The 26,606-nt window shown below is 37.8% G+C and overlaps 1 protein-coding gene across 2 annotated transcripts in view; it reads left to right on the plus strand.

The window, feature by feature from the left end:
- Positions 1-26,606, plus strand: part of RSF1 (remodeling and spacing factor 1) — a 167,764-nt gene that overhangs the window by 115,704 nt on the left and 25,454 nt on the right. Inside the window, exons 6-10 of one of the 2 annotated variants that reach the window (XM_010365781.2) lie at positions 8,505-10,279; positions 12,300-12,506; positions 17,959-18,063; positions 20,050-20,129; positions 26,069-26,123. In XM_010365781.2, the coding sequence (XP_010364083.2) occupies positions 8,505-10,279; positions 12,300-12,506; positions 17,959-18,063; positions 20,050-20,129; positions 26,069-26,123 (2,222 nt within the window). The remainder of the gene's footprint in view (positions 1-8,504; positions 10,280-12,299; positions 12,507-17,958; positions 18,064-20,049; positions 20,130-26,068; positions 26,124-26,606) is intronic. The other variant, XM_010365782.2, reaches the window with a different exon arrangement.

A 26,606-nucleotide genomic window follows, 5' to 3' on the forward strand; every position in this document is an offset into this window, starting at 1 on the left:
ACTTGTGCCATGTTGGTGTGCTGCACCCATCAACTCGTCAGCACCCATCAACTCGTCATTTACATTAGGTATAACTCCCAATGCAATCCCTCCCCCCTCCCCCCTCCCCATGATAGGCCCCGGTGTGTGATGTTCCCCTTCCCGAGTCCAAGTGATCTCATTGTTCAGTTCCCACCTATGAGTGAGAACATGCGGTGTTTGGTTTTCTGTTCTTGCGATAGTTTGCTGAGAATAATGGTTTCCAGCTGCATCCATGTCCCTACAAAGGACACAAACTCATCCTTTTTTATGGCTGCATAATATTCCATGGTGTATATGTGCCACATTTTCTTAATCCAGTCTGTCACATGATGGACATTTGGGTTGATTCCAAGTCTTTGCTATTGTGAATAGTGCCGCAGTAAACATACGTGTGCATGTGTCTTTATAGCAGCATGATTTATAATCCTTTGGGTATATACCCAGTAATGGGATGGCTGGGTCATATGGTACTTCTAGTTCTAGGTCCTTGAGGAATCGCCATACTGTTTTCCAAAGAAGAGAATTATTATTGGAAAAGGCATGTATAGCTCCCTTGGGGTAGCTGCTAAATTTCTTATTCATTTTTGCCTTCGCTGTATTAAGCTATGCATTTGTTTTGTGTGATTTTCTTTGCTATACTTAATCATTAAAAAATTCTTGATACCTTTGTCAAGTAAGTACCATGAAATTTTTTTTTTTTTTTTTTTTTTTTTTTTTTTTGAGACGGAGTCTGGCTCTGTCGCCCAGGCTGGAGTGCGGTGGCCGGATCTCAGCTCACTGCAAGCTCCGCCTCCCAGGTTCAGGCCATTCTCCTGCCTCCGCCTCCCAAGTAGCTGGGACTACAGGCGCCCGCCTCGTCGCCCGGCTAGTTTTTTGTATTCTTTAGTAGAGACGGGGTTTCACTGTGTTAGCCAGGATGGTCTCGATCTCCTGACCTTGTGATCCGCCCGTCTCGGCCTCCCAAAGTGCTGGGATTACAGGCTTGAGCCACCGCGCCCGGCCTAGTACCATGAAATTTTAAAGTTATAAAAGAATTGTCACTGGTCAGGTGCAGTGGCTCATGCCTGTAATCCCAGCACTTTGGGATTACAAAAGGTTCAAGAGGGTCGGTTGAGCTCAGAAGTTTGAGGTTATAGTGAGGTATGATCATACCAGTGCACTCCAGCCTGGGTGACAGAGCAAGACATTGTCTCTAAAAATAAAAAAAATTTAAAAAAAGAATTGGCACAAATTCAGATCCCTTTATCATACAGCGAAATGGTGCAGGCAGCTTGCATAAAATTTTCCATTATGTGCATCTTGATAGTATCAAATGATAATTTCAGTATTTGAGCACATTTTGGAAACTGTTAAGTCTGTTGACATTTTCAAAGTGGTGAAAGTTTCTTTGGCAAACAAAACTTCAGTTACAGAAATATACTCTTAGACACAGGTAAACCTGTCATATTTCACTCATTTCAGTCAACAAATATTTATTGAGTATGTGCAATTTGTCATGCACTATCTTCAGTATTGCGAATGTAGCCGTGAAAAAAATCAGTCAAATTTTTCCCATCATGGAGATTACATGTCATAATTATCAAACAATAAACAAGATTAGTAAATAAAATATACAATATAGATGGTGATAAGGAGGTATAGAGGGAAAATAATTTGGGGAAGAAAGTGGGACATAATTTTAGACTGAGTTGCTAGAAAATGACTCATCGAAGAGTTGGTACTTAAGTAGAGTCCTAAAGGATCTGAGAGAGCAAGCCATGCAAATACCAGAGAAAAAGGACTTTTATGCTGACAAAAACAGGCAGGACCCCGAGGTGGAGCAAGCCTACTTACTTACTATGTTAGAGCAAAGATTGACTGACCAGGGTTTATCTTCCCAATCTGACCTGCCACCTGTTTTATTAATTAAATTTTATTTATTCATTTAATATATGATTGTCAGTGACTCCTTTTTCACTACAATGGTAGTCTTAAGTAGTTGTGACAGACTCCATGGCTTGGGAAGCTAATAATATTTACTCTGACCCTTTATGGAAAGTTTGCTGATATGTTTCATAGAAAAGCAAGGTTATCAATATAGCTGAAGCAGAATGAGTGGGGACTATTTGTAATAGGGGAAAAAAGAGGTTGGGCAGGTAAGGCTCTGGAAGAGTGGGAAGAGGGACATGCCAGTTGTACCGGGCCTTGTGGTTTATTGAGAATTTTGGTTTTCAATATGAATGGCCGTGAAGAGCTTTTATAATTAGTTATCTTGCAATAATCCTTTAACTATTCTTGTTTCTGTCATCATTCACTTTAATCTGTTTTCAATACTACAGCTAGTGAGAGCTCATTAAAACAAGTGAGATGATGAAACTTTGATTAAAACTCTTTCTAAGTAGGCTAGAGGATATGAAATGCAAAACATTAATGGAAGGATTGGCCTTAACTTAAAATAGGTATCACTGGCTTTTTTTTATTTTGGGGATTTTTTCAGGACAGAGTTTCACTTTGTTGTCCAGAGTGGAGTGCACTGGCGTGGTCATGGCTCACTGCAGGCTCAGCCTCCCTGGGCTCGGGTGATCCTCCCACCTCAGCCTCTAGTATAACTGGAACTACATGGAACTACAGGTGTGCGCCACCATGCCTGGCTAATTTTTCACCATGCCTGGCTAATTATTTTTGGTCGAGACGGGTTTTGTTATGTCGCCCAGGCTGGTCTCAAACTCCTGGGCTCAAACAATCTGCCCACCTTGGCCTACCAAAGTGCTGGGATTATAGGCGTGAGCCAACATGCCTGGCCGAAGGTACCTTTTCTGAAGTGCAGATCTGATCCTGTCACTCCACTCCCTGCATTAAACACACTGGGTTTCTTATTTATCTAATTAAAAAGATATTACATGTTCACTATAGAAAACTTGGGAAAGTGTAAAGCAAAAAATAAAAATTGGTTGTTATCCTATTATCAAGATGCAACAATACTGTTGACATTGTGTTCTGTTTCTTTCTAGTCATTATTCTCGGCATGGTTACAGATTTATTGGTTTATTTATTTGAATTAGGATTACATGAAAAATGCAGTTTTATTTTCTACTTTTTGCATTTAACATGCTACCATGATAGTTTCCCTGTCTTTGAAAATTTCTTTAATGAGGTTTCCAAGTGTAAAGCAAGCACTCAGTAAATATGTATTGAATAGTTATTGAATGGTTTTACCTAATTTATGCTAATACTACCAATGTATGAGCATAATTCCTTTTGCCATATCTAGAAGCTTTGAACATTATGACTAAATAAAAACTTTGCTGGTTGGTTAAATTAAAAATCTCGCTGCTTTTTGAATTTTAATTTCTTTGATTACTAGTGGAGTTTGAACATTTCAGCCATTGTATTGTTGGTTGACATCCATGGCTAATTTTGTTTTGGGATCTTTAGTTTTAGCTTATATTTTAAATGATCTTTTAAGTAAATGCATTTATTAATCCTTCAATACAGTATACCTTAGCATCTGTTAAATGTATCATGTCCTTGCCCAAATCTCACTTTGTAAGTTGGTGAAATATCCTTCATAGAATTTTTAATTAAATATTGCTTTACAGTCTACATAAGACTTCCTGTTAGTAAAAGCTACCTCATGAAAAGTATTGATGTTATTTGCCAGCATTTGGACTAGAATTTGTTGCCATTTGAGTTTATTCAATTTAGTCAGCACATGTTTGAGTGTCTTACTGCAGGTGAATAATCCATGATTCTGCCCCAGAGTAGTTCGTAAGACTGGTAGGACACATAGATTTGTAAATAAAGAATTATAATTCTGGGCAGTAAGTGCTATTATATAAGTCTGTATAAAGCAATGTGCAAACACAAGAAAAGGAGCAGTTACTTCTTTATAGGGAAAGGATCAGATAAAATTATAAAATGGAGTGATATTTTAACTGGGCTTGAAGGAGGTAAGATCTTGCCTATAATATAATAATATTGGCAAACATTGAGTGCTTGCCTGGTATTACTCTTCTGAAGGCCTTATGTGTAGTATTGTATGCAATCATTGGCAACCCAGATTGTGCCTGTTATTTTAGTTGTTTTACAAATTAGGAAAGTGGGTGGGAGGAGGGTCAGGATCAAAACACTACCTATCAGATACTATGTTTATTATTGCCTAGATGACAAAATAATCTGTATGTCAAACCCTGGTGACACGCAGTTTACCTGTGTAACAAACCTGTGCACGTACCCTTGAACCTAAAGTAAAAGTTAAAAAAAAATTAGGAAAGTAAGGAATCTTAAAAGGTACAAAATAGCAATTGCTTACTAGGCAGAGTTAACAGAGTAAAACAAAAAAGTGATGGCAGCTTTGGGAAACTGAATTTTCCTATGTGGCTGAAGTTTGTGGTAAAAAGACGGGCCAAGTAATTAATAATAGCTCCCAAGTACTATGTAAAAGTACTTTGCATGCTCCACTTTCAAAAATTCCCCTTAGATAAAAAGAAAAAAAAATCCTTACAGTTACTCCTTGAGGTATAGATATTTATGTTTCAGTTTTTTAAAGAGTTTAGAGTCTAAAGAGACTTAGAAAGTTTCAAGTAATTTTCTAAAGGTCCCACAGCTGGCCAAGGTGGAGGTGACACAAAAGCGTTAAGGTTTTTCTGACTCTTTGAGAGTCTTATTTTTCTTTCTTTCTTTTTTCTTTTTCTTTTTCTTTTTTTTTTTTGAGACAGAGTCTTGCTCTGTCGCCAGACTGGAGTGCAGTGGGGCAATCTCAGCTCACTGCAACTTCCGCCTCCCAGGTTTAAGCTATTCTCCTGCCTCAGCCTCCCAAGTAGCTGGGACTACAGGCCCACACCACCCCACCCTGCTAATTTTTGTATTTTTAATGGAGACGGGGTTTCGTCATGTTGGCCAGGATAATCTCAATCTCTTGACCTTTGTGCGACCCACCTTGGCCTCCCAAAGTGCTGGGATTGCAGGTGTGAGCCACCGCACCTGGCCAGGAGTCTTAATTTGTAGTGAAATAGTTCAAATAAAAAATAGTATAAAACACTTGTATATCCAACATTTTATTTGTGTGGTGGGTTTTTTTGTTTTTTTGTTTTTTGTTTTTTGAGACAGGGTCTTGCTTTGTCGCCCCAGCAGGAGTGCAGTAGTGCAATCATAGCTCACTACAGCCTTGACTTCCTGGACTCAAGCAATCCTCCCACGTAGCTGGGATCACAGCTCCTTCTCCAGGTATTGTGTATAGAATCTGGACCCAAAGAAGGGAAAAGGGCAAAAGGCACCAGTCAGCTGACTCCTTTCTCACCCACGACTTCCTCATGCATGTCATTGGTCATAACTGGATCACATGACTCACAGCTTTAAGGTATTTGAGGAGGCAAGTGCCTTCCTGAACAAAATTCATTCTGTTTGTAAGAAAGAAGAGGAGAATAGATAATGGGCAGGCAACTCGTAGTGTCTTCTACTGTTAACTTATATAGAATATTCAATGTATCATTACAGAGTGATTCTGCTAGGGGTGGTGGAGAAAGCACATAATAAGTGATCAATAAATATTTATTGAGTAAATGAATGAATCACTTTTAAAAACCCACAGTAGATAAAACTTCTCTTGAGTCACCTCATTTGTGAAGAAATGTGATGCTGTGTTTCAGTTTTTGGAGTGAATTTTTCCTTTGGTCACTTCAAATTTTATGCCTCTTAAACTCGTTTATGTGCTCTTTTACAACTTTTTTTTGACAAACTTTGGGAAAATCCTTGTGTCACTGACCTTTTCACTAATTTTTATAGTGCTTAAAGGTTCATATTCTGTCCTAGTTCTTTGTTTCTCTGTACTATTTTGGAAACGTATTTATTTAATTTAGAGGAGCTAGAATATTAATTGTTGTCATTTTTTTTTCTTAAAAGAACCAAGCCGGCCAGGGCGTCGGCTCACGCCTGTAATCCCAGCACATTGGGAGGCCAAGGTGGGCGGATCACCTGCGGTTGGGAGTTCGAGACCAGCCTGACCAACATGGAGAAACCCCATCTGTACTAAATATACAAAATTAGCCTGGCATAGTGGCTCATGCCTGTAATCCCAGCTACTTGGAGGCTGAGGCAAGAAAATTGCTTGAACCCAGGAGTCAGAGGTTGTGGTGAGCCGAATCACACCATTGCACTCCAGCCTGGGCAACAAGAGCGAAACTTCGTCTCAAAAAAAAAAAAAAAAGAACCAAGCCAAATACACAAAAACCCAAGAATTTAACATTTTTGGAATAAAAGAAAAATAACACCAGTGGAGAACAATAGTTGAGGTTATTTAGTCCAGCTGCTTTATTTATAGATGAAGAAAGATCAGTGAGTTTGTGACACACCCAAAGATGCATCACTAGCTAAATTAGTTAACCTGAGAAGAATCTTGAACCTAATGTCATTTCTTGTTTTATTTTGCTGTGTTGTTACTCAAACCAAGATCAGTTACCTGCGAATGAAAACGTAAGAGAAATCTACTGAAGAAACTGAGAAACTTAACTTGACATTGGATCAGGGTCATGATGAGATCTTTAGATACTTTCTGAACCACAGAATAGAGATAAAAAATACTAACTTGTGTTTAGTGCACACTTAGTATTGGGTTGAAGGTTTTTTTTGTTTTGTTTGTTTGTTTCTTTTTTTGAGACAGGATCTCACTCTGTCACCGATGCTGGAATGCACCCAGGCTGGAATGCAGTGGCATGATCAGGGGTCAGGGTTAACCTTGAACTCCTGGGCTCCAATGATCCTTCCACCTCAGCCTACCTAATAGCTGGAACTACAAGCACACACCACCATGCCCCAGCTTTTTGTATTTTTTGTAGAGACAAGAGTTTCACCATGCTGCCCAGGCTGGTCTCGAACTCCGGAGCTCAAGCGATCCGCCCAATTTGGCCTCCCAAAGTGCTGGGATTAAAGGCACGAACCATTGCACGTGGCGGTTGAAGTTATTTTTAAAGATAGTAATCAGTATTTTAACTGTTAAATAAGGTGTTCATTTAGTTAAATTTCCTGATGTACTAGCTAATCTCATTAAATGAGAATTTATCAAACCTGTTTTATCAGTGGGAAAGAGAAAACATACGAATTAGGTAATTACTGTCATCTCTGTTTTTTTCTTACCTTATTTATACTGTAGTAGAACTATTTTATATTTTGAATTAATTTTTTTTTTTTTTTTTTTGCTGTCATCTCTTGACATATTTTAGCAGCATTCCCTACAGCACTGACTTTGTAAAGAAGGAAGAAATACTGATTACAGTTGCTTAACTCTCAGATCCTGAATGGTTCTAAATGGTTCTTGGCTTTTTTATTTGCAACATCATTGGACATAAAAGAAACGGTGGTTTGTAATGAAAATATTCACTTTTAATGAAATGTTAAATTTTCATTTCAAAAAACATATCCTGCTTTATCTTCTCACTTCTTTCCATCCCATTATTCCCATGAAATATATCCTAACTGGTTTATCAATTTGATGCGAATCATTTCAAAATTTTTGAAAAAAATTTATATCTTAGTAAAACTTTGTTTAGAGTTAGGTTTTTCAGTAGCAAGGATAAGGTGAAGGGATTAAAAATGTAAGTAAAATTAGTAGTTAATATATTCTGTAATGCAATCTCTATAATCCTATTCAGAGATTATGCTATTTACTGAATATAGCTTTGGTTATGTTTAAATCTGCACCAGTATTAGGTACTCCATAAAAGTTGAAAATATATAGCCAATAAGGTATAAAGAAGAATTGACAGATAAATCTAAACAATTTCTTTGTATAGTACTAACTTCTGAAATGTTCAGTGGTGGCATTTGATAAAGTAAGTTGTAATATGATCACATTGAAGATTGTTATATAATTATTAAACTCAATTTTTATAAAAGGCATTTAGTATCATAAGAAAGTGCCAGTGTTTCAACGAATAAATTGAGGCAACATGATACCAACTTAGTGAAAAATATACAAGACCAGAAGGAAGTAACCTAAAATATTACTAGTGATTGCCTCTGGGTAATAGGATACGGGCTTTTTGTCTTTCTATATTTTTCATTTTCCCACTGCCGTGTTCCTGGTGCAAGTAAAATGAAGTGCTCAGTGACTTGCGAAAAAGAACAGTTGTCAGTTTGTAAAACAAATATGGTCTTTTGGAAATGTTTTATGTAGCATTTTCAATTTTATGTTTTTAAGCCATCTCTTGAATTTGAATAAATTATTTGAACTGCATAAATATTTGCAATCCATTGAGAACACTGAAACAAAAAGTAAAAATCAGAAACCTAAATTTTTCTAAATGTTTTTTAATATCTAGAAGTTGTATTTCAACATTTTTATAATTTTCTTCATTGTCAGATTTTATTTTTTATTGTCAAATATCCAATGACAAAGGCTACCTCTTTTAAAATAGAAACTTTAAATGGAAATATACATTATACTAAGACTTACATTTTATAGCCTTGAAAGTTTCTATTCATGTAATTAAACTTTTTCTGATTTTTAGAGGAACAGAAAGAAAGTGAGAAGATGAAAAGTGAGGAGCAGCCTATGGATATAGAAAACCGTTCTGCAGCCAATGTTCTAGAAGAGACTACTGTGAAAAAAGAAAAAGAAGATGAAAAGGAACTTGTGAAACTGCCAGTCATAGTGAAGCTAGAAAAACCTTTGCCAGAAAATGAAGAAAAAAAGATTATCAAAGAAGAAAGTGATTCCTTCAAGGAAAATGTCAAACCCATTAAGGTTGAAGTGAAGGAGTGTAGAGCAGATCCTAAAGATACCAAAAGTAGCATGGAGAGGCCAGTGGCACAGGAGCCTGAAAGGATCGAATTTGGTGGCAATATTAAATTTTCTCACGAAATTACTGAGAAATCTACTGAAGAAACTGAGAAACTTAAAAATGACCAGCAGGCCAAGATACCACTAAAAAAACGAGAAATTAAACTGAGTGATGATTTTGACAGTCCAGTCAAGGGACCTTTGTGTAAATCAGTTACTCCAACAAAAGAGTTTTTGAAAGATGAAATAAAACAAGAGGAAGAGACTTGTAAAAGGATCTCTACAATCACCGCTTTGGGTTATGAAGGGAAACAGCTGGTAAATGGAGAAGTTAGTGACGAAAGGGTAGCTCCAAATTTTAAGATAGAACCAATAGAGACAAAGTTTTATGAGACAAAGGAAGAGAGCTATAGCCCCTCTAAGGACAGAAGTATCATCATGGAGGGAAATGGAACAGAGTCCTTAAATTCTGTCATAACGATTTTGAATATAGGTGAGCTTGAGAAAGAAACAGCCCCTTTGAGGAAAGGTGCAGATAGTTCAATATCAGTCTTAGACATCCATAGTCAAAAAGCACAAATAGAGGAACCCGGTCCTCCAGAAATGGAAACTTCTCTTGAGTCTTCTGAGATGGCAAAAGATCTCTCTTTAAAAACTGCTTTATCTACAACTGAGTCGTGTACCATGAAAGTTGAAGAAAAGTCTCCCAAAACTAAGAAGGATAAGCGCCCACCAATCCTAGAATGTCTAGAAAAGTTAGAGAAGTCCAAAAAGACTTTCCTTGATAAGGACACACAAAGATTGAGTCCAATACCAGAAGAAGTTCCAAAGAGTACTCTAGAGTCAGAAAAGCCTGGCTCTCCTGAGGCAGCTGAAACTTCTCCACCATCTAATATGATTGACCACTGTGAGAAACTGGCTTCAGAAAAAGAATTGGTAGAATGCCAGAGTAGAGGTACTGTTGGTGGTCAGTCTGTGAAAAAAGTAGACCTAGAAACCCTAAAAGAGGATTCTGAGTTCACAAAGGTAGAAATGGATAATCTGGACAATGCCCAGACCTCTGGCATAGAGGAGCCGTCTGAGACAAAGGGTTCTATGCAAAAAAGCAAATTCAAATATAAGTTGGTTCCTGAAGAAGTAGCCACTGCCTCAGAAAATACAGAGATAACCTCTGAAAGGCAGAAAGAAGGCATCAAATTAACAATCAGGATATCAAGTCGGAAAAAGAAGACTGATTCTCCCCCCAAAGTTCTAGAACCAGAAAATAAGCAAGAAAAGACGGAAAAGGAAGAGGAGAAAACAAATGTGGGTCGTACTTTAAGAAGATCTCCAAGAATATCTAGACCCACTGCAAAAGTGGCTGAGATCAGAGATCAGAAAGCTGATAGAAAAAGAGGGGAAGGAGAAGATGAGGTGGAGGAAGAGTCAACAGCTTTGCAAAAAACTGACAAAAAGGAAATTTTGAAAAAATCAGAGAAGGATACAAATTCTAAAGTAAGCAAGGTAAAACTTCTACTTGTTTTAATTTTTAATTAAAAATATTTGTCTCTATATGTTCATAGGTTTTTTGGTTTTGTCTAAAACTTAGTCATCAAAGACAACTGAAAAAGTGTCTTTCTTCCTCTGAGATACCTTTTCAGACTTTATACTCTTATACTCTATACTCTTGTCATCTTTTAACTTTTTTAAGAAATTAAAAGTAGTATAGAAATATATTCTCCTTGTTAACTATTCAAATAATATCCAACCTGTAGAATTATAGAATGAGAATTCCCCATTGCCATTATTAACAGTTTGGGGATAATTGCCACTATTAACAGTTTGGGGTATAGTATCTTTCCAGTCCTTTTTTTTTTTTTGAGACAGAGTCTTGCTCTGTTGCCAGGCTGGCGTGCAGTGGCACGATCTCAGCTCACTGCAACCTCTGCCTCCCTGGTTCAAGTGATTCTCTTGCCTCAGGCTCCCAGGTATTTGGGACTGCAGGTGCGGGCCACCACACCCAGCTAATTTTTGTATTTTTAGTAAAGGTGGGATTTCACCATGTTGACCAGGATGATCTTTATCTCTTGAACTGGTGATCCGCCCACGTTGGCCTCCCAAAGTGCTGGGATTACAGTCATGAGCCACCGCGCCCGGCCCTCCAGTCCTTTTTCATACATTTATGTGGATGTTCATCAATATGTACTTATTTTTAAAAATTTTATCAAATATGTTCATTTTTCTGTGAGTTTTTTACTTAAAATGTCTCTGAATTCTTCATGTCAGTATAGCATACTTTTGCTTGTTAATGGCCACACAGTACTCCATAGTGTGGATATACCTCAGTTTATTTAACCACTCACTTACTGATTGACATTTAGGTTGTTTCCAATTTTTCACTATTACAGGCAATGCTGCATTGAAGATCCTTTTGGACATGAGTGAGTATTTCTTTAGAATAGACTCCTAGAATTGGAATTGCTGGGTCAAGGGACATGTGTAGTTTAAGTTTTGATAGCTACTTCCACATTGCCCTCCAAAAAAGCCCCATTAATATAGCATCTTATTACCAGTGTATGACAGTGCCTATTTTCCCCATTTTACTCATTAATATTGGTGTTACTCATCAGAATTCCCTTTTCTATGACCCTGTTATTTTAAGCAAAATATTTTACAAGTCTTTTGCTAGTCTATGGGAATTTTTATAATCAAAAGTGCTACTTTTCTTTTTAATTTATTTAAACAATCAGATCATTTTTCATTGTAAGTGATCCTGTGTTCCCTGAAATATACTGAATTTTTAATGATTTTTTTTAAAGTTTCCTCTTTTGTTGTTATAATTAATTTTGTTCTTTGCTGGAGAACTATAGTGTAGGAATAAACTAAAATACAAGCTGAAAGAGTAAAAAACTAAACAATAAAAAGCTGTTAATCACATTGTAAATTTGTTCTCTGAATGTATATATTTTTAAGTTTGTCAAGATTTTTTTAATGCAGTTCTGACTTATTTAAAATTTAAAATTTATCTCCAATACAGGATTTTAAATTTTTACATGAAAATATGTGAGAATATAGTCATCATTCTCTTATAAAGTATTTAAAATGTACATGACCTTTGACCCAGAATCCTCTTCAAGGAATTTATCCTAACCACAGAGATGTGTGTAAAAATATTTATAAAGATACAGTACATTGTTGATGAAAGTGAAAAACATGGGAAACAACTACCTAAATGTCTAGTAGAGGATTAGATAAAAACAGTTATGTAATGGCATTTATAGTAATGTTAGGAGAATATGACTAGGAAAAATATAAGACCAAATGTTCATTATAGTTCAATTTTAAGAAAAAAGAAAACAAAAATTATAAAAAATAGTGGAAATATATACCAAAATTTAACCATAGCCATATCTGATGATGAGATGATAATAATTTTCTCCTTTTTTTGGTATATTGGCTGAATATTATACAATGCACATGGAATCAGGAGATTTTTAAAAGACATTCTTATATCAAATTATCCCAATTTTTTATTTTATACAAGGTAAAACCCAAAGGCAAAGTTCGATGGACTGGTTCTCGGACACGTGGCAGATGGAAATACTCCAGCAATGACGAAAGTGAAGGGTCTGACAGTGAAAAATCATCTGCAGCCTCAGAAGAGGGAGAAGAAAAGGAAAGTGAAGAAGCCATCCTAGCAGATGATGACGAACCATGCAAAAAATGTGGCCTTCCAAACCATCCTGAGCTTGTATGTACCTGATATAAATGAACAATACTCATATCACAGACATGGTGAGGTTGCCCAGAGCAGCTAACTCTTCTGGGTTTTTTCATGATTTGAATTTCTTAATGATAACTTATATGCTACAGAGTAACCTTTATTTCTGTTTCTCATACAACCTAATTCTAGGAAGGCCAGTGATCAAGATCCTACTTTCATTCTGCCTAGCTTATACATTGATATTTCCTCTACATAATAATACAGCTCAATCTCTTCTCACAAATTGATGAATGTATTCAAGTATTTTTAGTTTGTTCTTTTAAAGTTTTTCTTCTTTCTCTTTAAATTACTTTATAATGGTATTTCTGCCTGGCATGGTGGCCACATGCCAGTAGTTGCAGCTACTCAGGTGGCTGAGGTAGGAGAATTTGAGCCCAGGAACTCAAATGCAACCTGGGCAGCATGGCAAGACCCTGTCTCATGGATGGTTAGATAGATAAATAGGTAAGATAAATAGGTAACTTTATAATGATATTTTTGAAGTGCCAGCTTTAAGTAAATTAGGTCTGAAGGCCTTACTGCCTTCCTATAAAAACATGTAAGTCAAGTAGTAATGTAGTAGGGCTTTAAATTTTTTTAATGGCAAAAGAGCGGCATTGGAATGTTTCTGAAATAAAGAAATTTGCTTGAGGTGATGGATACCCTAGTAACCCCATGTGATTATTACTCATTAGATGCCTTTATTAAAACATCACGTGTACCCTATAAATATATACACCTACTCTATACCCACTAAAATTTTTTTAACATAAAAATTTTTTTTTAACCGGGCGCGGTGGCTCAAGCCTGTAATCCCAGCACTTTGGGAGGCCGAGACGGGCGGATCACGAGGTCAGGAGATCGAGACCATCCTGGCTAATACGGTGAAACCCCGTCTCTACTAAAAAATACAAAAAACCAGCCGGGCGACGAGGCGGGCGCCTGTAGTCCCAGCTACTCGGGAGGCTGAGACAGGAGAATGGCGTCAACCCGGGAGGCGGAGCTTGCAGTGAGCTGAGAGCCGGCCACTGCACTCCAGCCTGGGCGGCAGAGCAAGACTCCGTCTCAAAAAAAAAAAAAAAAAAAAAAAAAAAAAAAAAAAAAAAAAATTTTTTTTAATTTATAAGAGATAAATCATAGACCAGATATATTCCAAAAAGAATCATACTGCATTTATAGGGAGCTTTTTTCCCCAGGAAGTACGTGCTTCAAAGGCTGCCTGAATCAGGAGAATCAATATCTAATCTATTTTATATACTATATCTATATATATAATATATATATAATTTGCAGTTCATAAGTGAGTCTGTTGAGGAAATAGCCTTGTTATACCTAATTCTATGTACCTGTGCTGTTCTTTTGAATATATTTTACTTTAAAGGCAAGCTCCAGCTATTAAGTAGAAGAAAATATAAAGAAAGATGTTTCTACCTGAGTAGAATCGTGTGGACCAGAAACATTTGAGATCCTCTGAAGTTTGGAAAATTCCTAAGGAGTGGTTCTCCAGGCTCTTTTTTCCTGCAAGGCGTTATGATGTGATGGGAAAAGCATAGGGCCAGACATCCTGAATTCAGATCCTGCTTATCAGGATACCACTTATCAGGAGCTATCTTCTCTATATTTTGATTTCTTTATTGTAAGGTGTGACTCACACCACATACTTCTGAGGGGCGTTTTTTTAACAGCTCATATAAAGTTGCCTAGCACCGTTTCTGATACATATTATGTGCTGGGTTAAAGTTAATTCTGGTTTACTTACTCTTTTCTTTCTTACTGTTAATATCATATCTGGAAACTAAATGTGTTATCAATGAAGTTTATCATAACCCAATAGTTTTTAAGGGCTCAAGTAAAAACTAGTGAATGACATGAGCTCTGAGAAGAATAGATATTGAAATTATGCTGAGAAGATTCCTCTAAGCATTTTATGATCATCAAGGTCTATGCAAGTTAAATCAATATTTTTATACAGAGAAAGGCCAAGAGGACATTTGAGATAGTAGTCTTTTTCTGCCTTCTAAATCAAGAAAAAAAGCAAAACTTATGTTCTCTCCTTACCATTTTCTAATGTCCCTTTAAACTAAAAGAGTGCATTTTACCTAAGGCATCAATGACTGCTGTAAGGAACTGATGTGAAGAAATGAGAAGTAAAATGGGGTGAGCAGAAATTATATTGTGAATGACATTGGAAACCGAAGATCCCAAATATGGCAGATTTCTTATGCCAAGTGCTTAAGGATAAACGTCAAGTCAAAATATCAAGCAGCTATTATATGTTAAATCGTAAGAATATGCTGCTGAGCCAGAAAGACATGTTCCTTGTCTTAATTGAGCTTTAACAGCAGAAAAGCAATAAACGTATAAATGAATATAGAACTTTAAGGGATTTTCCAGATGTTTTAGTCAAAATAAATGGATTATTATCTGAGACTTGGAAATCTTACATGGTAGTATTTATTTAGTGAGACTTTAACTGTGCTGCAGAGTAGAAACAATCTTCACTTTAGAAATAAATTCTGAAAGTTTGCCTGTAATTTTGATATTTGAAATTTAGATTATGTCTTATAAAACTATGTGATAAATGGATTTAGGTGGCCAGGTTAGTCCACATGTGCCTATGTAATCAACGGTATACCGGCAGTATAATACTAATGTAACTACCAAACCCTGGCTATTAGGAGCAAGTGGTGATGCATTGTAATGGTGTGCCTCCTCCCACACCTATGGTACAGGTTAGGATTGCAGAAACTTCATCTGTACTAGGGTTGAGCAAATAAAGAAAGCACAGATAATAGGAGCCATGATGAACCCTATGATGGTAGATTAGAACTAGAGATATTAGCATGAACTCCATGTTTATTTTAATATAGGCACAGAAAGATATATGTGTATACGTATACATACATATATATCTTAACGCTGTCCTCTGAGAGAGATGAAAAGTAGTTGCCAGTAGCAATGAGCTTTCAGAGCATCCAGATCTTGGTTTCAAAGTACCATTATCCAGTAAAGGAGCTAGGGCTTCTTGAAGAAATGGTTGGTTCTAAGGCTTGGCATGGAAAATACAAGATGTTCCTGAAACATCCTGTAGTGCCAGAAAGTAAGGAAGTACTTTAAAACAAAAAAAAGAAAGAAAGAAAGGCGGCAAGTCCTAAGAACACAAGAGACAAGCTGAAAGAGCTTCCATTGTGTCCATGGCTGGAACAGTTCCAACAACAAATTAAATAATGATAGCTTTGGATTGTAACCCAAAGACTAAAATAAATATTCATTAATTCATATTGATATAAATAATGGAATAAACAAATGTGGGGAAGAAGGGACTTATTTTCCTTACAGAATAATTCCTAATAACATATGTAGAAGGCATAAGGGAGATAGAAAATCACCATCAGAACACCACAGTAATAATGGTTGCAAGCAAAATCCCAGCGATTGCTAAAACTAGTGAGCAGAACTCTAAGGAGACAGAAGATATTGGCATAATTTCAGTGCATTTCCCCCAAGTCATTTATTGATTTATTACTATTGAGATTTTAATATATATCCACAAATTATTTGATACTCATACTTATAGAAAACTTAATCCCCTTTTCCTTGAGTGCGGGCTGTACTTATGAGAATAGAGTGTGGAAGGTGACCTTACAGTGGATAAAACCAACAGATACTACTTTAACCAAGTGACCAAAATTAATACCAGCAGTAGTAAGTCATATTGATAACATGTATCCACTGATACAATGCAGTGAGCAGGGCACTTCCCCTCTGTGAGTTCTTCTCCAAAACCCAGAACCCCAGTCTAATCATGAGTAAACATCAAACAAACTCAAATTTCAGGACAGTCTACCAAAAATATCTGACTACTATAGTACTCTTCAAACTGTTGGTCAAGGAAAACAAAGAAGGACCAAGAAACAGTTATGTACTGGGGGATACTAACAAAACATAACTGAATGCAATATGCTATCCAAGATTCAAACTCAACAAAAGACATTAGTGGAAAAACTTGTGAAATCTGAATAGCCTGTTGTTTAGTTTATAGTATTGATGTTAATTTCTTTCTTTTTTTTTTTTTTTTTTTGAGACGGAGTCTTGCTCTGTCGCCCAGGCTGGAGTGCAGTGGCCGGATCTCAGCTCAGTGCAACCTCCGCCTCCCGGGTTCACGCCATTCTCCTGCCTCAGCCTCCCGAGTAGCTGGGACCACAGGCGCCCGCCACCTCGCCCGGCTAATTTTTTTTTTGTATTTTTAGTAGAGACAGGGTTTCACCGTGTTAGCCAGGATGGTCTCGATCTCCTGACCTCGTGATCCGCCCGTCTCGGCCTCCCAAAGTGCTGGGATTACAGGCTTGAGCCACCGCGCCCGGCCAAGTTTATAGTATTGATGTTAATTTCTTAGTTTTGATAAATGTACCATAGTTATATGAGGTAACAGTGTTGAAAATTGGGTGAAGGGTATATGAGAACTTTATACCATCTTTGTAACTCTTCTGTAAATCTAAAATTATTTAAAAATAAAAGGTTTTCTTTTAAGTTAAACATTTTCGAGCATACTATGTTAAGTTTTAGACCTTGGTCCTCTTAAACTCAAATACCGATAAAGCAACTCTAAGACTAAGTGATGTTACGAACCTTTGTATTATATCATGACGGTTCTGAATGTAGTTGTATTCTTTTTCTATACCTCATTCTCTTCCTTATTTGAATTTACATGGTAAAAAGAACCATGAGTGTTTCTTACAGGTAAGTAATTGAAATGCTGTTTAAAATGGACATTTTTTGTGTTTTAAAAATCCTGTGTAGTAGTCTTTGATACTTGAGCTTTAAAACTTTGTTATAAAGAATATGTTGTTATAGCCTTTATGGCTATATGCTGAATGAAAAAGGCTTCTAACTCTAGGTCAGAAAGGACTTGTTATTTTTAACTAAATTTTGTAGCTTAATTTTTTTTTAAGGTTTTTTTAAAACATTAGCATGGGCCGGGCACGGTGGGCCCACGCCTGTAATCCCAGCACTTTGGGAGGCCGAGGTGGGTGGGTCACAAGGTCAGGAGATCAAGACCTTCCTGACCAACGTGGTGAAACCCGGTCTCTACTAAAAATACAAAAATTAGCCAGGTGTCGTGGCAGGCACCTATAGTCCCAGCTACTCAGGAGGCTGAGGCAGGACAATGGCTTGAACCCGGGAGACGGAGGTTGCAGTGAACCAAGATTGCGCCACTGCACTCCTGCCTGGGCTACAGAGCAAGACTGCATCAAACAAACAAACAAATACATAAATAAATATTGGTATGTCAGATCCCTAATCATCAGAGCTTTTTTATTTATTAGCTTTATGCAAATAAAGAATGCTTTGCAGTATAGTACTCAGAAATACTGAAATGTCTTTAACCTAAGAGTCATTTAATTTTAGTCATAGGTTGATGTCAGTGTGATTATTTCAGATTCTTCTGTGTGACTCTTGCGATAGTGGATACCATACTGCCTGCCTTCGCCCTCCTCTGATGATCATCCCAGACGGAGAATGGTTCTGCCCACCTTGCCAACATGTAAGACCCCGCCCACTTCTGCTTTCCTAGTCTTTGAGTTTGTACTCAAATTAATAATAAGTGTTTAATAGCTACTGAATGAATATTTTTAACCTTCAAAGCAATGTGTAAATAGTATTTACCTCTGTTTAGATTTCTACCTTTTATTAATAGTTTTAAGGTTTTCCTTTCTGTTTTTTTTCCAAAGCAATTATCAGAAGCCCTCTAAGTTTTGTAAAATTCTGAACGGTTTTTTTATTGTATTCGTTATAAGCACAAAAAGCACCAAGTGTAGATATGTAGAAGGAAGGATGTGTGTTTCTTCCCGTGTATCACTTTGTTTCATCCTCTTTTTTGGTTTCTGCCTACTTTGTATTTGTCAGTAGTTTTGTAGATGGTGTTATCAGGGTTAGGAGAAACATAGATTCTCTTTCTCTTCTATCTTAGGCAAATTTCTTTTGGAAGCTGAAGAATCAGGTTATTTCTGTGCTACTGTGCTCATTGGTTACTTTTCTCTCACAAACCTACTTTCATTTGCCTTAAAAATGATAGATTAGGCCAGACACAGTGGCTCACACCTGTAATCCCAGCACTTTTGGAGGCCGAGGTGGGTGGATACAAGGTCAATAGATCGAGACCATCCTGGCCAACATGGTGAAACCCTCTCTCTACAAAAAATACAAAAATTATATAGGCGTGGTGGCGCACGCCTTTAGTCCGGCTACTCGGGAGGCTGAGGCAGGAGAATTGCTTGAACCCAGGAGACAGGTTGCAGTGAGCCGAGATCACGCCATTGTACTCAAGCCTGGCAACAGAGCAAGACTCTGTCTCAAAAAAAAAAAAAAAAAAAATGATGGATTAAGCCAGGCATGGTGACACATAGCTATAGTCCCAGCTCCTTGGGAGACCGAGGCAGGAGGATCACTCAAGGCCATGAGTTTGAGGCCAGCCTGGGCAGCATTGCAAGACCCTATCTCTAAAAAATTTAAAAGTAGTAATAATTATTTTTTTAAAATGATAAAAGTTTGGCCAGGCGTGGTGGCTCATGCCTATAATCTCAGCACTTTGGGAGGCCAAGGCAGGCAAATCACTTGAGGCCAGGAATTCAAGACCATCCTGACCAACATGGTGATATCCCATCTCTACTAAAAGTACAAAAATTGGACAGGCATGGTGGCACACTCCTGTAATCCCCACTACTTAGAAGGCTGAGGTACCAGAATCACTTGAACATGGGAGACAGAGGTTTCAGTAAGCCAAGATTGTACCACTGTAGTCCAGCCTGGGTGACAGAGTGAGATCTGTCTCAAAAAATTAAATTAAATTAAATTAAATTAAAATAATGAGCTTTATGCATTTTTCTGTGAAATGGACTTCTGTGGCTTAGCACAATTTTATTATCAATTACATTTTTCAGCTCTGTTTTGACTCAGTAACTGTGTAGCATTGTTTGTATATTTTTTTCTAGTCTCTCTTTTTTTTTAAGGATAGTCAAGTGAAGTAATAGGATTGGAGAAAGAACAAAAAAATCTGTAACTGGTTGTGATCAATTAGTTGTAAATACCACTGCACTCACACCAGCCCAGTCTCTTTTTTAAAAAAATAGTTTTTGGCATCATTATGTTTTATCGTACATATAACCTTCTCCCTTTAAAACATCTTTGAATCTTTTTTAAAAAGTATAATCACTGTTGCATACACAAATCGAACCAAATGCTATTTTAAACATTGATGATTGCCAGTAGGATAGATACAGAATGCGTTTCTTTTGGCAAAGCTGTATGTTTCTTTAACGTGTGCTTTATTTCAAAGGTACTGTGCTCATCTTCTGTTCAAAGGATGCTGAGGCACCTTTTATTTGATTAAACACAAGAAAAGCTTCATTGTTCACTTACTGTGTGGTCCCTTTCCAGCTCTCAGAGCACACTACCCATGAAGTTAACATGTATGTAATAAATGATTGCTAAAAGTTGTTTAAAATGACCCTTATCTATTTTGCTTCTTCAGAAACTGCTCTGTGAAAAATTAGAGGAACAGTTGCAGGATTTGGATGTTGCCTTAAAGAAGAAAGAGCGTGCCGAACGAAGGTATTTTTATATGTGTGTTAATGTTTTGTTTGGGAATATGAGAGCAGAATTGTTTCACTGTATGGATAAATGGATCCATCTAAAACAAGGATTGGCATACTGTGGCCTGTGGGCCAAATCCAGCCTGCTTTTGTTTTTATACTGCCTGCTGACTGAGAATGTTTTTTATGTTTTTAAGTGATTGGGGGGGAAAAGCTAGAATCATATTCCATGACACATGAAAATCATATGATACTCAAATTTTATTGTCTGTGAATAAAGTTTTATTGAACACAACCTTGCTCATTTGTTTATATATTGTCTGTGGCTGCTTTTGCCCTACGACAGCAGCATTGAGTAGTTGCAACAGAGACCTTATGACCTGCCACGCTTGCATGCTTATTATCTTTCCTTTTACAGGAAATGTTTGCCAACTTTTGATCTGAAGTATTTATGAGAACTAGCTGGGCATGGTGGCTCCCGCCTGTAATCCCAGCACTCCCGCCTGTAATCCCAGCACTTTGAGAGGCCGAGGCAGGCGGATCACCTGAGGTCAGCCCGGCCAACATGGTGAAACCCTGTCCCTCCTAAAAATACAAAAGTTAGCTGGGCGTGGTGGCGCACACCTGTGGTCCCAACTACTCGGAGGCTGAGGCAGGAGAATCGTTGCAGTGAATGCCACTGTACTGCAACCTGGGCAAGGGTGAGACTCTGTCTCAAAATAAATAAATAAATGAATGAAGTATTTGTCAGAACCTTCTCTGAATAAATATTGGCCCAAGTATTGTGGAGGGTGTGTCCATAACTAAGTATTGTAGAGAATACAAGAAAACTATAAGAACTGATCTATAATTTAGTTATCCCTGTCATCTCCTTGGGTGGACAGCTAACATTGGTGAAATAAAGAGTATTAAATGCTGAATTGTGTCCTACTAACTATAAGAGATGCCCTCTTCTCAATATAGCATTGCGATGGTGGTCTAAAGCAATTGGAGAAGGCTTTTTTTGTTTTGTTTTGTTTGTTTTTGAGACAGAGTCTCGCTCTGTCACCCAGACTGGAGTGCAGTGGCACAATCTCGGCTCCCGGCAACCTCACTCCTCCTGGGTTCAAGTGATTCTTTTGCCTCAGCCTCCTGAGTAGCTGGGACTACAGGTGCCCACCACCACACCTCGCTAATTTTTGTATTTTTAGTAGAGATAGGGTTTCACCATTTGGGCCAGGCTAGTCTCCAACTCCTGACCTTGTGGTCCACCCGCCTCGGCCTCCCAAAGAGCTGGGTTTACAGGTGTGAACCACCCTGCCCAGCCTGGAGAAGGGTTCTTAGATGAAGTTCTTAAGACTGAACTTGAGCCTAATCTTTAAAAGGGGACATAATCAGGACAATAGTTTATATTTATTTGTACCTTCTTTAATTAATCTATTTCTAAACATTCATTTTCACCTACTATGTACCAAACTGAAGAGGAAAGATCAAAAACAAAGCTCTTGTTTACATGGAACTCACCTTCTATTAGAGAATACAGACATATGAACCAATGATACAATAAAGTAGAAAAGTGGAGGTATATTAAAAGCAATACAAGAACATGGTGGAGAAGCATTTTAGTTCCCGTAGGATTTGGGGTTCTCAGGAGAGGCATTGTTCAGGTTATACCGATGAACGTATTTCAGACAAAGAGCACAAACATGAACAAAGGCGAAGTGTAAAAGTGATAGTAGATGAGTGGTAGTAGATAGATTTTTGTAAAAGCTGAGTAAGGCCAAATTGCGAATAGCTCTCCAGGCTGGGGAATTTGACTTACTCTCTATAGTAAGTGGGGCGGCCATCAAAGGAGACATAGGTAAGTATATGTTTATTTCAGAAAAAAATGCTCTGGTAACAGAAGAATGAATTAGAGTTGGGACTGTTGGAATAGCAAACCTAAGAGGCCTGAATCAGGCCAGGCATTGTGATAATAAGGTGAAGTTGTTAGGGAGAATTTTCAGAGGATTAATCTGTAGGACTTGATGCCCATTTATACACTAGTATGATTGAGGAAATCTAAGTATTATCTCCTGATTTTACCTTCATTTGCTACTTCTTTACCGTATATCCCCTGACTCATAGTCTTGCCCTCCAAATTTAGCTTGCCTTAAGGCAATCAGCTTGTCCCATGATCCTCTCACTTTACCTTGTGCAAAGGTGAACCAGAATAATGGATTCGGCCTCCAGAACCTAAAGGTTTTGTTTTTTTTACTACCCAGTTTGAGCACTCTGGCTCGTAATGGATGCTACTTAGTTTAAAGGCAAGTTAATCTCTCAAACTGACTAGGACATAAAAGTACTTTGAATTGAGAAATGCTAGGTTATTTCTTTCTTTCTTTTTTTTTGAACACAGGGTCTCACTATGTTGCCCAGGCTGGTCTTGGAACTCCTGGGCTCAAGGGATGCTCCTGCCCCAACCTCCCAAGTAGCAGGGACTACAGGTGCCCATCACCACACCCAGCTAAACCCTGGGTTATTTCCATAAACTGCCTGTGTTTCAGATATTTGGAATATCTTCCAAGAACATTTTTAAAAATAAAGAATGATCCTGTATGAAATTACTAGGATTATTTTGATGTGCTGTTTCTCTTGTTTTTATTTTTGACACTGCAAAAGCTATAACTAAAAATATTTAAATTAAATCACAAATAAAAACTAGATTTTTCCATTGCCTCCATCTTGCTCAAATCTGCTTATCCTTTTCAGAAATTAGTGGTTTTCCCATGTCCTGAAGCTGACTTGTCTCAAAAATGTAGATAGCTAATAGGCTCACCCACTAAGGAAGAGAGTTTTGTTTTGTTTTATTTTGAGACGGAGTCTCACTTTGTCACTCAGGCTGGAGTTCAGGTGCAGTGGTGAAGTCTCAGCTCACTGCAGCCTCCGCCTCATGGCCTCAAGTGATTCTCCTGCCTCAGCCTCCCGAGTAGCTGGGATTGCAGGCACACACCACAATGCCCGGCTAATTTTTGTATTTTTAGTAGAGACGGGGATTTCACCATGTTGGCCAGGCTGGTCTTGAACTCCTGACCTCAAGTGATCCACCTCCTTTGGCCTCGCGAAGTGCTGGGATTACAGTCATGAGCCACTACTCCCAGCTGAGAATGTATTCTTTCTAAAAGCCAAGAATGTAAACCACTAAGAATGTCTTATCTGCTTATTCTTTGGAGCCCTTTGATGCATATACCATTTATATGTATAAAAGCCTGGTGAAAAATTTTGAAAACAGCCTCATATACTATCGGATATGCCACTGCAATTATGAAATATTTTGATTTTTAGAAATTTATGTTTTAAAGTATGCCACAATATTTGTTTATATTACTGTCTCCAATTTACTAGTTCCTTTATTTTCTCTCCTACTCTAGGTAATCCTCTTTATTTAAATGGCATCTTTTTTATTTTTTGGAGACAGAGCCTCGCTTTGTCATCCAGGCTAGAGTGCAGTGGTGCTATCACTGCAACCTCTGCCTCCCACCTTCAAGCGATCCTCCCACCTCAGCCTCCTGAGTAGCTTGGACCACAGGCACACACCACACGCCTGACTAATTTTTGTATTTTTTAGTACAGATAGGGTTTTGCCATGTTGGCCAGGTTGGTCTCGAATGCCTAGCCTCAAGTGATCTGCCCACCTTGGCCTCCCAAAACTATGGGTTTACAGGCGTGAGCTACCACACCCAGCTTTAAATGTCATCCTTTAAGAGGACGTCTGTAATTATGACTTTATATCACATACTAAGTTCTCAGATTGTGTATAAAAAGGAGAGGAAAGTTACTATTACAGGAAGACCAGTCTGGCACAGAGCCAGTTAACCAATTGTTGTTGGTGTTTGCTGATTCTCCCTAATAATCTGGTTAACAAAGCTGTTGCTGTTTATAGTTCCTAGAATACATGTATGTGTGTGTGTGTGCATGTATACACACATGTATATATGAATCTTAGGAGCTCTAAACAGCAAAATATGTGTTTCTAAAATAAATACTAGCTGTAAATTCTAGCCATCGTCATTCAGTTTTCTAAAGTAAGCACTTATATTCACTTCTAAAAAATCTGTGAAATAACTTATTTAGCATTCATCCTAGCAGCTTAGAGCCATACTTACTCCCTGTGTCATAATACAAGAGCATTTTACTCCCTATTTGCTCCCTAAGCAACCCTTGTTTATGCATTCATTCAACATTTAGGCAACATGTATTGGGTACCTACTTTATGCCAATGAGTGTAATCGAATGAGGAAGTATATAATGTGGTCTTTACCTTAGAGGTCTCTACAGTCTTGTGGAAAAGAGGGATGGATGTAAATTTCAGTGAGTATTTAGTGGCTGACCAGCAACTGTCTACAGATCTGATGGTGTGATGCTCTGTGATGTTTTGGAAGTCCACTGAATGATTTTTAAACATACTGGTTTTAATAGCATCACAATCTATCTCTAAAAAGACCATGAATATTCTTGTTAGAAGGGCACTAAAGGCTGCACTCTAAAAGACCTAGCCAGCTGGATACGTTAATATCCTTATATAAGGAACGTTACAAGCAGAGGGAGACAGAATGGTTACTATTTCAGTTCAGTTCAATTTAACATACAGAGGCATGTCAGAGCTCAGCTGTCCTTGAATTGGATTAACTTTGGGAGAACCAGGGAAAACACCTGCGTTTTTTTTTTTTTTTTTTTTTTAAATAAGAGACAGGGTCTCACTCTTGATACCCAGGCTAGAGTACAGTGGCATGATCAAAACTCACTGCAACCTCAAACTCCTGAGTTCAAGTAATCTTCCCATCTCAGCCTTCTGAGTAACTGGGACAATAGGTGTGTGCCACCATACCTGGCCAATTTTTATTTTTTTAATTTTTATAGAAACAGGCGTCTCACTATGTTGCCCAGCTGGTCTTGAATTCCTAGTGTCAAGGGACCTTGTGCCTCGGATTACAGGCATGAGCCACCACACCCAGCCATCCTGCTGTTTTTTTTATATATAATTTAATTTAAATCAGCAAAGGTTTGTTTCTTGGAAATGAAACTATGGAGATGTCATTGGCTCAAGTCTTCATTTCCTGGCTATAGTCATCTTCAGTTATGGCCTTCTAGAGCAGAGCTATATGTCTGCATTGCTTTTTTCTCTTTCAACAGGAAGGAATGAATGGTCTCAGTGTCATTCACTGGGACCTTGATAAGGTTTTGTTTACATAATTTTTATAGCAGTATTTATTACCATGAGATTATAAATGTTAATACATACACCCAAAATATTACTAAAAACTTTCTCCAGCATCACAAAGATCTAATTTGTCTAATCCAAGGTGGCTTTCCATCTAATCGTATCAACTCGTCATAGTATAACTCTTTATGAAGTTGCTTGTCTTATTTCAGTTATAGGTTTTATTTGACCAATGTAAGTCATTTCTGAAAGATATTGTTATATTGTTATCTTAACCCTAGGAAATGTTGAGCTCCCCACACATACTAATACTATATTAAAGTTTTATACTTAATAGCTAACATGGGCCAGGAGCAGTGGTCACGCGTATAAGCCCAGCACTTTGAGAGGCCAAGGTGGGTGGAATTTGAGACCAGGAATTTTGAGACCAGCCTGGCCAACATGGCAAAACCCCATCTCTACTAAAAATACAAAAATTATCCGGTTGTGGTGGCGCTCACCTGTAATCCCAGCTACTTGGGAGGCTGAGGCAGGAGAATCACTTGAACCTGGGAAGTGGAGGTTGCAGTGAGCTGAGATTGCACCACCGCACTCCAGCCTGGGCAAGAGAGTGAGACCTTATCTCTAAATAAATAAGTAAATAATAGCTAACATTTCTGTGACTTACCCTCTGCTATTAACATGAAATTGTAAGTTTAACATTGTGTGTATTCATGATGTTTATGTAACAATTTTATTTTCAGCAAATCTCATGTATTTTGTTTGTTTTTCACCTAAAGAAAAGAACGCTTGGTGTATGTCGGTATCAGTATTGAAAACATCATTCCTCCACAAGTAAGTTTCTGATTTGTAATATTTTTAAATGGGAGATTGTCATAATGCTCTAAAATTTTACCCACCTTATGTAATGTTAGTGGTTTTATTTATTTATTTATTTTGAGAAGGAGTTTCATTCTTGTCATCCAGACTGGAGTGCAATGGCACGTAATCTCTGCTCACTGCAGTGTCTGCCTCCTGGGTTCAAGCAATTCTCCTGCCTCAGCCTCCTGAGTAGCTGGGATTACAGGTGTCTGCCACCACACCTGGCTAATTTTTGTATTTTTAGTAGAGACAGGATTTCACCATGTTGGCCAGGCTGGTCTCGAACTCCTGACGTCAGGTGATCCCCCCGTCTCGGTCTCCCAAAGTGCTGGGATTATAGGTGTGAGCCACTGCGCCTGGACGGTGGTTTTAAATCTATGCTATACCAGTATTAAAAATGGAAATTTAAGACCTTTGAGAAATCACCCCTAATCCCTCATGATTGAAATTTTATAT

Source organism: Rhinopithecus roxellana, chromosome 15, assembly GCF_007565055.1.
Source record: "Rhinopithecus roxellana isolate Shanxi Qingling chromosome 15, ASM756505v1, whole genome shotgun sequence".
Taxonomy (NCBI): Eukaryota; Metazoa; Chordata; class Mammalia; order Primates; family Cercopithecidae; genus Rhinopithecus; species Rhinopithecus roxellana.